At 41.2% G+C, this 14,547-nt stretch overlaps 1 protein-coding gene across 6 annotated transcripts in view; it reads right to left on the reverse strand.

The window, feature by feature from the left end:
* Window positions 1–1,655: 1,655 nt before the first annotated feature.
* fndc3a (fibronectin type III domain containing 3A) overlaps window positions 1,656–14,547 on the reverse strand; it is a 197,957-nt gene continuing 185,065 nt past the window's right edge. For all 6 annotated transcript variants that reach the window (XM_055880773.1, XM_055880772.1, XM_055880774.1 and 3 more), the window contains one exon: window positions 1,656–6,953. In XM_055880773.1, coding sequence (XP_055736748.1) covers window positions 6,642–6,953 — 312 coding nt within the window. In that variant the 3' untranslated portion in view covers window positions 1,656–6,641. The remainder of the gene's footprint in view (window positions 6,954–14,547) is intronic.

Below are 14,547 nucleotides of genomic sequence, written 5' to 3' on the forward strand. Positions count from 1 at the left end.
GTCCTCCGAAATGGCCCCTACTCTTTACACTGTGTTACTGGTTGTAAGTGTGTTACTGGTTGTAAGTGTGTTACTGGTTGTAAGTGTGTTACTGGTTGTAAGTGTGTTAGTGGTTGTAAGTGTGTTAGTGGTTGTAAGTGTGTTACTGGTTGTAAGTGTGTTACTGGTTGTAAGTGTGTTACTGGTTGTAAGTGTGTTACTGGTTGTAAGTGTGTTACTGGTTGTAAGTGTGTTACTGGTTGTAAGTGTGTTACTGGTTGTAAGTGTGTTACTGGTTGTAAGTGTGTTACTGGTTGTAAGTGTGTTACTGGTTGTAAGTGTGTTACTGGTTGTAAGTGTGTTACTGGTTGTAAGTGTGTTACTGGTTGTAAGTGTGTTACTGGTTGTAAGTGTGTTACTGGTTGTAAGTGTGTTACTGGTTGTAAGTGTGTTACTGGTTGTAAGTGTGTTACTGGTTGTAAGTGTGTTACTGGTTGTAAGTGTGTTACTGGTTGTAAGTGTGTTACTGGTTGTAAGTGTGTTACATGCCTCAGGACCACTTGGCCGTCCCCAGTCCACCTGCTCGTGTTGCTGATCCAGGTCTCTCTCAACATCTGTTAACGTTGCTGAAGCAAGTGAAGTAGATCATAAAGTGAAATAAATTAACAGTAAACACTCACAAAAGTTCCATAAATAATAAAGACATTTTAAATGTCATATTATGTCTATATATAGTGATGTAATGATATGCAAATAGTTAAAGTACAAAATGGGGAAATAAACAGAATTATGGATTGTATTTACAATGGTGTTTGTTCTTCAGGTCACAAATCTGGCTGCTGTGATGGGACACGGTGGTGAGAGTTGATCAAAATTGGGTTTGTTTTCGAATTATGTGTAATCTGAGGGAAATATGTGTCTCTAATATGGTCATACATTTGGCAGGAGGTTAGGAAGTGCAGCTCAGTTTCCACCTCATTTTGTGGGCAGTGTTGCACATAGCCTGTCTTCTTTTGAGAGCCAGGTCTGCCTACGGCGGCCTTTCTCAATAGCAAGGCTATGCTCATTGAGTCTGTATGTAACAGTTTAACTTTAGTCCGTCCCCTCGCCCCCCGACCCGGGCGCGAACCAGGGACCCTCTGCACACATCAACAACAGTCACCCACGAAGTATCGTTACCCATCGCTCCACAAAGGCCGCGGCTCTTGCAGAGCAAGGGGAACCACTACTTCAAGGTCTCAGAGCGAGTGACGTCATCGATTGAAACGCTATTAGCGCGCACCACCGCTAACTAGCTAGCCATTTCACATCGGTTACATGTACATAGTCAAAGCATTCCTTAAGGTTCAGTCAGTCACAGTGGTCAGGTATTCTGCCACGGTGTACTCTCTGTTTAGGGCCAAATAACATTCTAGTTTGCTCTGTTTTTTTGTTAATTACTTGACATATTGGAAAGATGATATTTTTGTTTTCTCATGATTTGGTTGGATCTAAATTGTGTCCAGGGGCTCTGTGGGGTCTGTTTGTCCGTCCCCAGTCCACGACCAGGTGGTTGGTCGTTGGGACACTGTCTGGGGGCCCACATGCTGGTCGGGGGACACCGTGGCCCTGTCCCGGGAGGGGTCCACAAAAATTGTAGAGGAAAACGTGACATGACAAATCAAGACAAGGTGAAATTAAGAATTATAAATCTTTATTGTGCATGGATCTTTGTAGATATCATGGCTATACAGACACACTTTAGATACATACTGATGATTCTACATTATAATTCCCATAACGAACATTTGAAAGTGATATGTCTGGTACCGGTAGTATTTATAGTATAACAAATTTTCATTTTGGAATGTACGGTGTATGAGGTAACTAACTGCAAACATTAAAATTACATAAAAATGGTCTCATTTTTTTTGTGTGTGTGCATATTTTAATTATTTTATTTGTTGTAGTGTTTTGTTTCGTCTCTCTCTCAGCCCGACAGGTAGTAGTTTGACCTGCCACCACGCTGAGCTGTTTACAATGGCACACGATGCAATCACTATCAAAAATAGGAATTTAATTCTTTAAAAACGACAAAGAATTAAGACATCAGAAATCAGAAGATGCCTGGTCGACCAAATCAATGTAATTTCCCTCCTGCCCCCCCCCCCCCCCCCCAAAAAAAACATTATGCAAAGTACCTGTATCATCAGCTTTATAACGGTTGCAACAGCCAGAATCATATTTGTCCATAACAAAACACAACACTAGACTACTTACTGCCTGATCACAGACTACATTGATTAGCTCGCATAACTCGGGAAATCGGTTACAAAGACTTGGAACACACACAGAGAGAGAAAAAAAAGGGGACATACTCATTTTTATGCCATTTTTTTACCCGGTGGGCGGGGTTATACGTAACGGGGTGCGGTGTGGGTTTCAAAGTGTAAGGACTGTCCGATGCGCGTCCACGTTCAACCGAGAACCCTCCGCCTGGGACCTCGGTTCCGTGGATCTATACTTTCATATTAGGACATCATTTGGTTTTATTTGAACTAACGATAGCTAGCTACAAAGAGGCTGGAGAAAATTGGTCCCAAAAGTCAACGGATGTGTGACATCAAGTTTCGCTTGCTAGCCGACCAAAAAAACGTTAAATGGATGTGGCTATCAAGCCAATCTACTAGATTTATCTAATTTCACTGCGATTGGTTAGTCAACATGCAATTGTACCTGTATACTGACAATCACAGGGATTAAATTATTAGCGTTTCGATTGAACAAGATCAGATTAATTGAGCCTTTCCCCAACCCTTTTCTGACTCGTGTCAGCATGTTGTCAATGTTTCTCAGTTTAGCTAGCATATTTTAAAGGATTCTGTATTTTACTTGATAGAATTCAGGGGAAGGTCATGTCATTTGTTATCGATTAAAATGTCAGTATTTCGGAATTTACGTATTGAATTAGACTACGTGTCAATTAGATTCTCTCACACACACACATTCGGTTTCAGCGTTACTTCATTCGTTAAACTGATGGATTTTGGATGTCCTCGGCCCTCTATATTTGTTGGAGAGCAACTACACCAGATTATCCACCAACTACACCAGATTATCCACCAACTACACCAGATTATCCACCAACTACACCAGATTATCCACCAACTACACCAGATTATCCACCAACTACACCAGAGTATCCACCAACTACACCAGATTATCCACCAACTACACCAGATTATCCAGCAACTACACCAGATTATCCACCAACTACACCAGATTATCCACCAACTACACCATGTTATCCTGGAGTACTTAAACACCCAGCCTCATTGAACATTCCCTTACTTTGAGTGACTTATCTCACAACTTTAAAACAATGAAATTTAAATACAAAAATCATGTGGTTTAACTTCTTTCTATTCTGTGGCAGCATGAAATAACGTAACGTGAATTCAGCGATGCCATTCCTTTACGGCTCCCTGATGAAACCGTAAGATCCATCACAAGACAATACTGGAGGAGAGACGGTGGTTTAATGTGATTTTGTCGTGTGGTGTACGCGCCCTGCACTGGTAAACCTGTAGCGGTGCGATGAATAGTTTCCACCATCCAGACTTGAGAGCGAGTGCTCAGCTGGGTCTCTATACCCATATTGCGCGCTGAAATCTACAACCCCCCCCCCCCCCGTGACGTGTAGCACCATGCACCGGGTGAAATGGCGTGAAGGAAGTATGTGTCCGCAAAAAAAGAAAAAAGGCCAAACTTTAAGATCAACAGGAAGTACGAGTTAACACAGTTCTGATCTGCGGATAGTTTTTACTTTTCACGGTTTATGATTATTAAGCTATGTAGGTGTTTTCTTATTTTCTCTGGACATAGTTTATAATACCATATACTTCAATCTTATAAAAAAATAGATATTCACATGAATGACTCTGATGTAAAGAAATCAAAATAAATCAGAAACGTTGATATCCTCCAAATACAATTATTTAATTTCATCATGATTATTATACGTATTATATGTTTACTAACATCAAATCAATATTGCTAAAAAATGAAATAAACAAAAACATAATTGTGTTTTCGAAAATAAAAATAATAAAAATAAAAAATAAACTTCAGCAAAATTAAGAAAATGCATCCAAGTTTATTTGTTTTCTTTAATCCTCTGAAAACAACAAACTGGTCTGATACTGACGGGAGAAAAAAAAAACATCTGTTGTTACTATGACAACACATCATGTGGAAGGTACTAGAACTTTTTTTTTTAAAAACACCCAGAACACCACTAGGGCTTGTACAATCTGAAAATACATAGGTCTATAAAAATGGATAACAAAACCAAGACACATTCAGTCAAGGTTTCCTCTTTCACTTAAGGTGCAAAATGAAGTAGTGAAAAAACACAAAAAAAAACAAAGAGAGAGAATAAGGATAGTAAGCGAAGTAGAAGTTTTGTGCTGAAGAACAAAAAAAAAAAGAAAAGAAAAAAAGATTCTGCATGATTGTAAATACAAGCTACAGTATAACTATATGATAGTAAAAAATAATTAGAATTATTCATCATCATAATCATTGTGTTAGTTTGGTTTTATGTTATATTTTCCCCTAAACTCTACTTCTGAGCGTTTAATTTCTCCAACTACTAACCGGTCCGTGTGTCTTCACTATACAAAAATATACTAACATTTCTCCAGTCGACTTTTGCATCCCTACACATTCTGAACATCAACAAAGTTGGAAAGTGCTAAATGAACGTTCTATAATGCAAACAAGAATTTGGATATCTATTCGTCCTCTCTATTTAACCCTTTATATAAACTCCAGAAGGTGTGGCCACTTCCCCCTTCCGAGGTATCTCTGTGGTACATCTGACCTCTGACCTCCCCCCATCCCCTCACCCAGCCACTTCCTAACTGTTGCTGTGTTCACATGCTAAAATCGGAGTTATCGGAAGCTCCTAGTTCCCAGTTGGAAATTTCACTTGAATGACCTTCAAGTCAGAATTACAAGCGGGGAAACTCTGAGAAAATGATGTTACTCGAGTTGAGACATTTCACTACCGACCTTGAACCTTTTCAACCAAAACTAATGACAACAAATTAGTTTCTGACAATTACAACCTTATCAATTTGGATAAACGTAGCTAGTCTTGACCATATTGTCAACGTTAAGCAAGCTAGCTAACTTTATTATAAGCAAATGTTAGCAAGCCTATCAAGCTAGCTTGAATCTAAATCGGTTGAAGAATTATTCTGACTTCAAAAGCACTTGAACACAAATCCTGTCAGACTTACCATTGCCCAGTTTCCCCATTTCCCACGAGCACGTGAAGCCAGCATGTGTAACTGTGGCACACCTACACCTGTGCATCTGGACATGCACATCTGTGCAAAACACTGGTCAAATCAGGTCCCAGGTTCTAACAGCACATAGGCTATATAATATCAACCTAGTTTCATACCGGCCCCTTTTAAACTCCGATATAAATAAATGAATAATCTATACATATATATGGTTGGACACGTACATGGTGAGTGATATTTCTTTTAACCGTATATCCCTGCTCCTTCATTATCCATTCTGTACAGGTTAACCAATCACAATGAAGTATAGAGCCTCACAGTGGAGGTGTCATAATACCCATAAGACCTAGCGGTCAAACAGGGTAATGGTTCCAATAGTTTGTCCACCATTAATTTTTTCCACATAGGGGATTTTAGAAAAACTTAAAATGAAGGGCTGTGTTTTGTGTAGGCTTAGCCTGGCGTGACGCTTTTGTTGATAACCGTGTAAATCTCTCTAGGACTTTTATCAATATATTTTGGCTCCATTTTACTCTCAGATGTGAAAATGCTAATTAGTGTCAAAGTAGACAACATGGAAAACTACAAATCCCAGCATGCTCCTGCACCTCGTCTCTAGCTGACACCTTTGTTAACAGGCATTGTGTCAATTTAATACTTGCACAAGACAGTTGTCAGAATTGTCCATTTATTTATTTTTTTGCCAATTTATTAATGACTACATTTAGCTAACATTAGATAGTTAATACAGAGATTCTTACCTTCGCCTCGATTCGTCAGTCTCGTCCAGATCATCATGGTATTTGTAGTTCTTTATGATAGCCACATTAGCAGCTAATTAGCGTTTCAGTTTTGCATGGTAAATACAGGCAAATACATTGACAAAAGTCACTTTGTCTGAAAGAGATTTACACGGTTATCAAAAGCGTCACGCCAGGCTAAGCCTACACAAAACACAGCCCTTATTTGAACTGTTTCTAAAATTCCCTATGTGGAAAAATGAATGGTGGAAAAAAATATTGTAACCATTACCCTGTTTGACCGCTAGGTCTTATGGGTAATTATGACTCATAATATGGTACTCTATTCTGTGCAGGGTAACCAACCACAGCGGAGTCTTGATAAACATTGAGAGGCTTCTGTAAAGGGAGGTGAGGGAGGGGAAGACAGGAAGGTATCAAAGCAATACATTATATAATTTCCTCCTGGACTCCCTCCCTCTGCTATAATCATAATCACACAGAGGTGACAACAGAAATAAACTACAACATCGACAGGAAATTAAAGCTGTAACCCTGCAGCTTGGAGGAGAAGGAAGTGAGGAACAAAAGAGTAGGAGACGGAGGAGAGAAACACGGGAGATACAGCTCACTTGATAACAAAGTACTGGATGATGAAAGCGATGAGGATGGAGATGACTGCGCAGAGCATGATGATGAGAGCAGCCCACTGCTCATCTGTTAGGGGCCTGGCGGGGTCAGCTCCAGCCCGGGGGCCCACACTGCTCACACTGCCCGCTGACAGCTCACTGCGCTGGGGGGAGAGCGTCACCGTGGGGCTGTAGGGACCACTCAGCTCTGGAGCATCCTGGCACTGGCGGATGGCACACACCCTGAAGCGGTACTCACTGTTGGTCTGCAGGCCGGGCATCTGGTAGGACGTGGCAGAACCTTTATACACCTGGAGGAGAGAGAAGAGAGGTTAGAATACACCTGGTACAAGATGAAAGAGACTTTATACACCTGGAGGAGAGAGGTTAGAATACACCTGGTACAAGATGGAAGAGACTTTATACACCTGGAGGAGAGAGGGAGAGAAGACAGCGAGAGCGAGAGAGAGCGAGAGACAGAGCGATACAGAGGAAACAGTGAGAGACAGCGAGATAGAGGAGACAGTGAGAGAGAGCGAGAGACAGCGGAGACAGTGTGAGACAGCGTGAGACAGAGGAGACAGAGAGAGAGCGAGAGACAGCGAGAGAGCGAGAGACAGCGAGAGAGCGAGAGACAGCGAGAGAGCGAGAGACAGCGAGAGAGCGAGAGACAGCGTGAGACAGAGGAGACAGCGTGCGAGAGAGAGAGACAGCGTGCGAGAGAGAGAGACAGCGAGAGAGAGAGAGACAGCGAGAGAGAGAGAGACAGCGAGAGAGAGAGAGACAGCTAGAGAGAGAGAGACAGCGAGAGAGAGAGAGACAGCTAGAGAGAGAGAGACAGCGAGAGAGAGAGACAGCGAGAGAGAGAGACATCGAGAGAGAGAGACAGCGAGAGAGAGAGACAGCGAGAGAGAGAGACAGCGAGAGAGAGACAGCGAGAGAGAGAGACAGCGAGAGAGAGAGACAGCGAGAGAGAGAGACAGCGAGAGAGAGAGACAGCGAGAGAGAGAGACAGCGAGAGAGAGAGACAGCGAGAGAGAGAGACAGCGAGAGAGAGACAGCGAGAGAGAGCGAGAGAGAGCGAGAGACAGAGGAGACAGAGGAGACAGCGAGAGAGCGAGAGACAGAGGAGACAACGAGACAGCGAGAGACAGCGAAAAGAAAAGGACAACCAGTGAAGAACAAACACCATTGTAAATACAACCCATATTTATGTATATTTATTTTCCATTTTGTACTGCACATCATTACAACACTGTTTATAGACATAATATGACATATGAAATGTCTTTATTCCTTTGGAACTTTTGTGAGTGTAATGTTTACTGTTCATTTTTTTATTGTTTATTATCTATTTCACTTGCTTTGGCAATGTTAACATATGTTGCCCATGTCAATTACAGCCCTTTGAATTGAATTGATACAGGAAAGAGAGAGGTAGAGAGGAAAGGGAGGTTAATATACAGGAAGGAAGTAGGAGGGAGACAGAAGACATGGTCTGCCTTTGTAGCTTGGAGGTCTGTGATTGGATAGAGTGATGAAAGGACAAAGCTCTGTGTAAAATGGCAGACACATACCGCTTCCTTATTTAATTTGGATGTCATATCCAGGCAGATTAGCGTCAGCCAGAAGCCTCTGAGTCCACCATTACCATAGCCATTACTGTTATGGCTTTTCAACCTCTGCCATATTGTTGATTCAGATCCATCTATCTAATAGTACTCAGAGGGTTTTCTTTAATGGAACCTTCTCTGTAATGGTGTACCGCAGGGCAGCTCTCTTGGCCCTCTACTCTTGTCTATTTTTACCAATGACCTGCCACTGGCATTAAACAAAGCCTGTGTGTCCACGTATGCTGATGATTCAACCATATACGGAGTCAGCAACCACAGCTAATGAAGTCACTGAAACCCTTAACAAAGAGTTGCAGTCAGTTTTAGACCGGGTGGCCGGTAATAAACTAGTCCTGAACATCTCTAAAACATTGTATTTGGTACATATCATTCCCTAAGTTCTAGACCTCAGCTGAATCTGGTACTGAATGGTGTGGCTGTTGAACAAGTTGAGGAGACTAAATAACTTGGTGTTACCTTAGATTGTAAACTGTCATGGTCAAAACATACAGATTCAATGGCTGTCATCCAGGCAAAGGGTGGCTATTTGAAGAATCTCAAATATAAAATCTATTTTGCTTAACACTTTTTTTGGTTACTACATGATTACATATGTTGCTATTAGTCTACTATATTAGTCTACTACTATTACATACATATGCTATTAGTCTACTATATTAGTCTACTACTATTACATACATATGCTATTAGTCTACTATATTAGTCTACTACTATTACATACATATGCTATTAGTCTACTATATTAGTCTACTACTATTACATACATATGCTATTAGTCTACTATATTAGTCTACTACTATTACATACATATGCTATTAGTCTACTATATTAGTCTACTACTATTACATACATATGCTATTAGTCTACTATATTAGTCTACTACTATTACATACATATGCTATTAGTCTACTATATTAGTCTACTACTATTACATACATATGCTATTAGTCTACTATATTAGTCTACTACTATTACATACATATGCTATTAGTCTACTATATTAGTCTACTACTATTACATACATATGCTATTAGTCTACTATATTAGTCTACTACTATTACATACATATGCTATTAGTCTACTATATTAGTCTACTACTATTACATACATATGCTATTAGTCTACTATATTAGTCTACTACTATTACATACATATACTATTAGTCTACTATATTAGTCTACTACTATTACATACATATGCTATTAGTCTACTATATTAGTCTACTACTATTACATACATATACTATTAGTCTACTATATTAGTCTACTACTATTACATACATATACTATTAGTCTACTATATTAGTCTACTACTATTACATACATATACTATTAGTCTACTATATTAGTCTACTACTATTACATACATATGCTATTAGTCTACTATATTAGTCTACTACTATTACATACATATACTATTAGTCTACTATATTAGTCTACTACTATTACATACATATGCTATTAGTCTACTATATTAGTCTACTACTATTACATACATATGCTATTAGTCTACTATATTAGTCTACTACTATTACATACATATACTATTAGTCTACTATATTAGTCTACTACTATTACATACATATGCTATTAGTCTACTATATTAGTCTACTACTATTACATACATATACTATTAGTCTACTATATTAGTCTACTACTATTACATACATATGCTATTAGTCTACTATATTAGTCTACTACTATTACATACATATGCTATTAGTCTACTATATTAGTCTACTACTATTACATACATATGCTATTAGTCTACTATATTAGTCTACTACTATTACATACATATGCTATTAGTCTACTATATTAGTCTACTACTATTACATACATATGCTATTAGTCTACTATATTAGTCTACTACTATTACATACATATGCTATTAGTCTACTATATTAGTCTACTACTATTACATACATATACTATTAGTCTACTATATTAGTCTACTACTATTACATACATATGCTATTAGTCTACTATATTAGTCTACTACTATTACATACATATGCTATTAGTCTACTATATTAGTCTACTACTATTACATACATATGCTATTAGTCTACTATATTAGTCTACTACTATTACATACATATACTATTAGTCTACTATATTAGTCTACTACTATTACATACATATGCTATTAGTCTACTATATTAGTCTACTACTATTACATACATATACTATTAGTCTACTATATTAGTCTACTACTATTACATACATATGCTATTAGTCTACTATATTAGTCTACTACTATTACATACATATGCTATTAGTCTACTATATTAGTCTACTACTATTACATACATATGCTATTAGTCTACTATATTAGTCTACTACTATTACATACATATACTATTAGTCTACTATATTAGTCTACTACTATTACATACATATGCTATTAGTCTACTATATTAGTCTACTACTATTACATACATATGCTATTAGTCTACTATATTAGTCTACTACTATTACATACATATACTATTAGTCTACTATATTAGTCTACTACTATTACATACATATACTATTAGTCTACTATATTAGTCTACTACTATTACATACATATGCTATTAGTCTACTATATTAGTCTACTACTATTACATACATTTACTATTAGTCTACTACTATTACATACATATACTATTAGTCTACTACTATTACATACATATGCTATTAGTCTACTACTATTACATACATATGCTATTAGTCTACTATATTAGTCTACTACTATTACATACATATACTATTAGTCTACTACTATTACATACATATACTATTAGTCTACTACTATTACATACATATACTATTAGTCTACTACTATTACATACATATGCTATTAGTCTACTATATTAGTCTACTACTATTACATACATATACTATTAGTCTACTATATTAGTCTACTACTATTACATACATATACTATTAGTCTACTATATTAGTCTACTACTATTACATACATATACTATTAGTCTACTATATTAGTCTACTACTATTACATACATATACTATTAGTCTACTACTATTACATACATATACTATTAGTCTACTACTATTACATACATATGCTATTAGTCTACTATATTAGTCTACTACTATTACATACATATACTATTAGTCTACTATATTAGTCTACTACTATTACATACATATACTATTAGTCTACTATATTAGTCTACTACTATTACATACATATACTATTAGTCTACTATATTAGTCTACTACTATTACATACATATGCTATTAGTCTACTATATTAGTCTACTACTATTACATACATATACTATTAGTCTACTACTATTACATACATATACTATTAGTCTACTACTATTACATACATATGCTATTAGTCTACTATATTAGTCTACTACTATTACATACATATACTATTAGTCTACTATATTAGTCTACTACTATTACATACATATACTATTAGTCTACTATATTAGTCTACTACTATTACATACATATGCTATTAGTCTACTATATTAGTCTACTACTATTACATACATATACTATTAGTCTACTACTATTACATACATATACTATTAGTCTACTACTATTACATACATATGCTATTAGTCTACTATATTAGTCTACTACTATTACATACATATACTATTAGTCTACTATATTAGTCTACTACTATTACATACATATACTATTAGTCTACTATAGCTTGAGTTGGCTTGGTCGGATGCGGTCCCTCTCTCCCTCCTCCCCGTGTCTCATCACTCACAGTACAGCCCCTCCCCCCCTGCTAGAGCCTCGCCTCTCTCCCTCCTCCCCGTGTCTCATCACTCACAGTACGGCCCCTCCCTCCCTGCTAGAGCCTCGCCTCTCTCCCTCCTCCCCGTGTCTCATCACTCACAGTACGGCCCCTCCCTCCCTGCTAGAGCCTCGCCTCTCTCCCTCCTCCCCGTGTCTCATCACTCACAGTACGGCCCCTCCCCCCCTGCTAGAGCCTCGCCTCTCTCCCTCCTCCCCGTGTCTCATCACTCACAGTACGGCCCCTCCCCCCCTGCTAGAGCCTCGCCTCTCTCCCTCCTCCCCGTGTCTCATCACTCACAGTACGGCCCCTCCCTCCCTGCTAGAGCCTCGCCTCTCTCCCTCCTCCCCGTGTCTCATCACTCACAGTACGGCCCCTCCCTCCCTGCTAGAGCCTCGCCTCTCTCCCTCCTCCCCGTGTCTCATCACTCACAGTACGGCCCCTCCCCACCTGCTAGAGCCTCGCCTCTCTCCCTCCTCCCCGTGTCTCATCACTCACAGTACGGCCCCTCCCCCCCTGCTAGAGCCTCGCCTCTCTCCCTCCTCCCCGTGTCTCATCACTCACAGTACGGCCCCTCCCCCCCTGCTAGAGCCTCGCCTCTCTCCCTCCTCCCCGTGTCACTCACTCACAGTACAGCCCCTCCCCCCCTGCTAGAGCCTCGCCTCTCTCCCTCCTCCCCGTGTCACTCACTCACAGTACGGCCCCTCCCCGCCTGCTAGAGCCTCGCCTCTCTCCCTCCTCCCCGTGTCACTCACTCACAGTACGGCCCCTCCCCCCCTGCTAGAGCCTCGCCTCTCTCCCTCCTCCCCGTGTCACTCACTCACAGTACGGCCCCTCCCCCCCTGCTAGAGCCTCGCCTCTCTCCCTCCTCCCCGTGTCTCATCACTCACAGTACGGCCCCTCCCCCCCTGCTAGAGCCTCGCCTCTCTCCCTCCTCCCCGTGTCACTCACTCACAGTACGGCCCCTCCCTCCCTGCTAGAGCCTCGCCTCTCTCCCTCCTCCCCGTGTCTCATCACTCACAGTACAGCCCCTCCCTCCCTGCTAGAGCCTCGCCTCTCTCCCTCCTCCCCGTGTCACTCACTCACAGTACAGCCCCTCCCCCCCTGCTAGAGCCTCGCCTCTCTCCCTCCTCCCCGTGTCACTCACTCACAGTACAGCCCCTCCCCCCCTGCTAGAGCCTCGCCTCTCTCCCTCCTCCCCGTGTCTCATCACTCACAGTACGGCCCCTCCCTCCCTGCTAGAGCCTCGCCTCTCTCCCTCCTCCCCGTGTCACTCACTCACAGTACAGCCCCTCCCCCCCTGCTAGAGCCTCGCCTCTCTCCCTCCTCCCCGTGTCTCATCACTCACAGTACGGCCCCTCCCTCCCTGCTAGAGCCTCGCCTCTCTCCCTCCTCCCCGTGTCACTCACTCACAGTACAGCCCCTCCCCCCCTGCTAGAGCCTCGCCTCTCTCCCTCCTCCCCGTGTCTCATCACTCACAGTACGGCCCCTCCCTCCCTGCTAGAGCCTCGCCTCTCTCCCTCCTCCCCGTGTCACTCACTCACAGTACAGCCCCTCCCCCCCTGCTAGAGCCTCGCCTCTCTCCCTCCTCCCCGTGTCACTCACTCACAGTACGGCCCCTCCCCGCCTGCTAGAGCCTCGCCTCTCTCCCTCCTCCCCGTGTCACTCACTCACAGTACGGCCCCTCCCCCCCTGCTAGAGCCTCGCCTCTCTCCCTCCTCCCCTTGTCACTCACTCACAGTACGGCCCCTCCCCGCCTGCTAGAGCCTCGCCTCTCTCCCTCCTCCTTTAATCAGCTCCGGTTAATAAAGTAGCATAAAAAAATATATACTTTTCTGCTGCTTCCCTCACTCAGATCGGACCGAGTCTGGACGGAACGGTCTCTATATAAAGAAAATAATATTTATGAACATCGGGTTCGAGTGGGAAAGCCCCAGGTCCATTTCGGGAAACGGGTCCAACTTTTACATTAGACCTCTAATGCACACATAAAACACTACATGCTCATGTTTTTAAATATGTTAAAAAAGTATTTTGTCTGTAATGTCTTTTTCGCTATGTGTTGGACTAGCTGTTGCCATTGGCTAATGGGGATCCTAATAAAATAAAATACAAATTACTACATGTTGGCCTGCTAAGAGTTACTGCTGAGCCCACCATTACTCCTGGTTGGCCTGCTAAGAGTTACTGCTGAGCCCACCATTACTCCTGGTTGGCCTGCTAAGAGTTACTGCTGAGCCCACCATTACTCCTGGTTGGCCTGCTAAGAGTTACTGCTGAGCCCACCATTACTCCAGAGGTTGGCCTGCTAAGAGTTACTGCTGAGCCCACCATTACTCCTGGTTGGCCTGCTAAGAGTTACTGCTGAGCCCACCATTACTCCAGAGGTTGGCCTGCTAAGAGTTACTGCTGAGCCCACCATTACTCCAGAGGTTGGCCTGCTAAGAGTTACTGCTGAGCCCACCATTACTCCAGAGGTTGGCCTGCTAAGAGTTAC

Source organism: Salvelinus fontinalis, chromosome 24 (assembly GCF_029448725.1).
Source record: "Salvelinus fontinalis isolate EN_2023a chromosome 24, ASM2944872v1, whole genome shotgun sequence".
NCBI lineage: Eukaryota > Metazoa > Chordata > Actinopteri > Salmoniformes > Salmonidae > Salvelinus > Salvelinus fontinalis.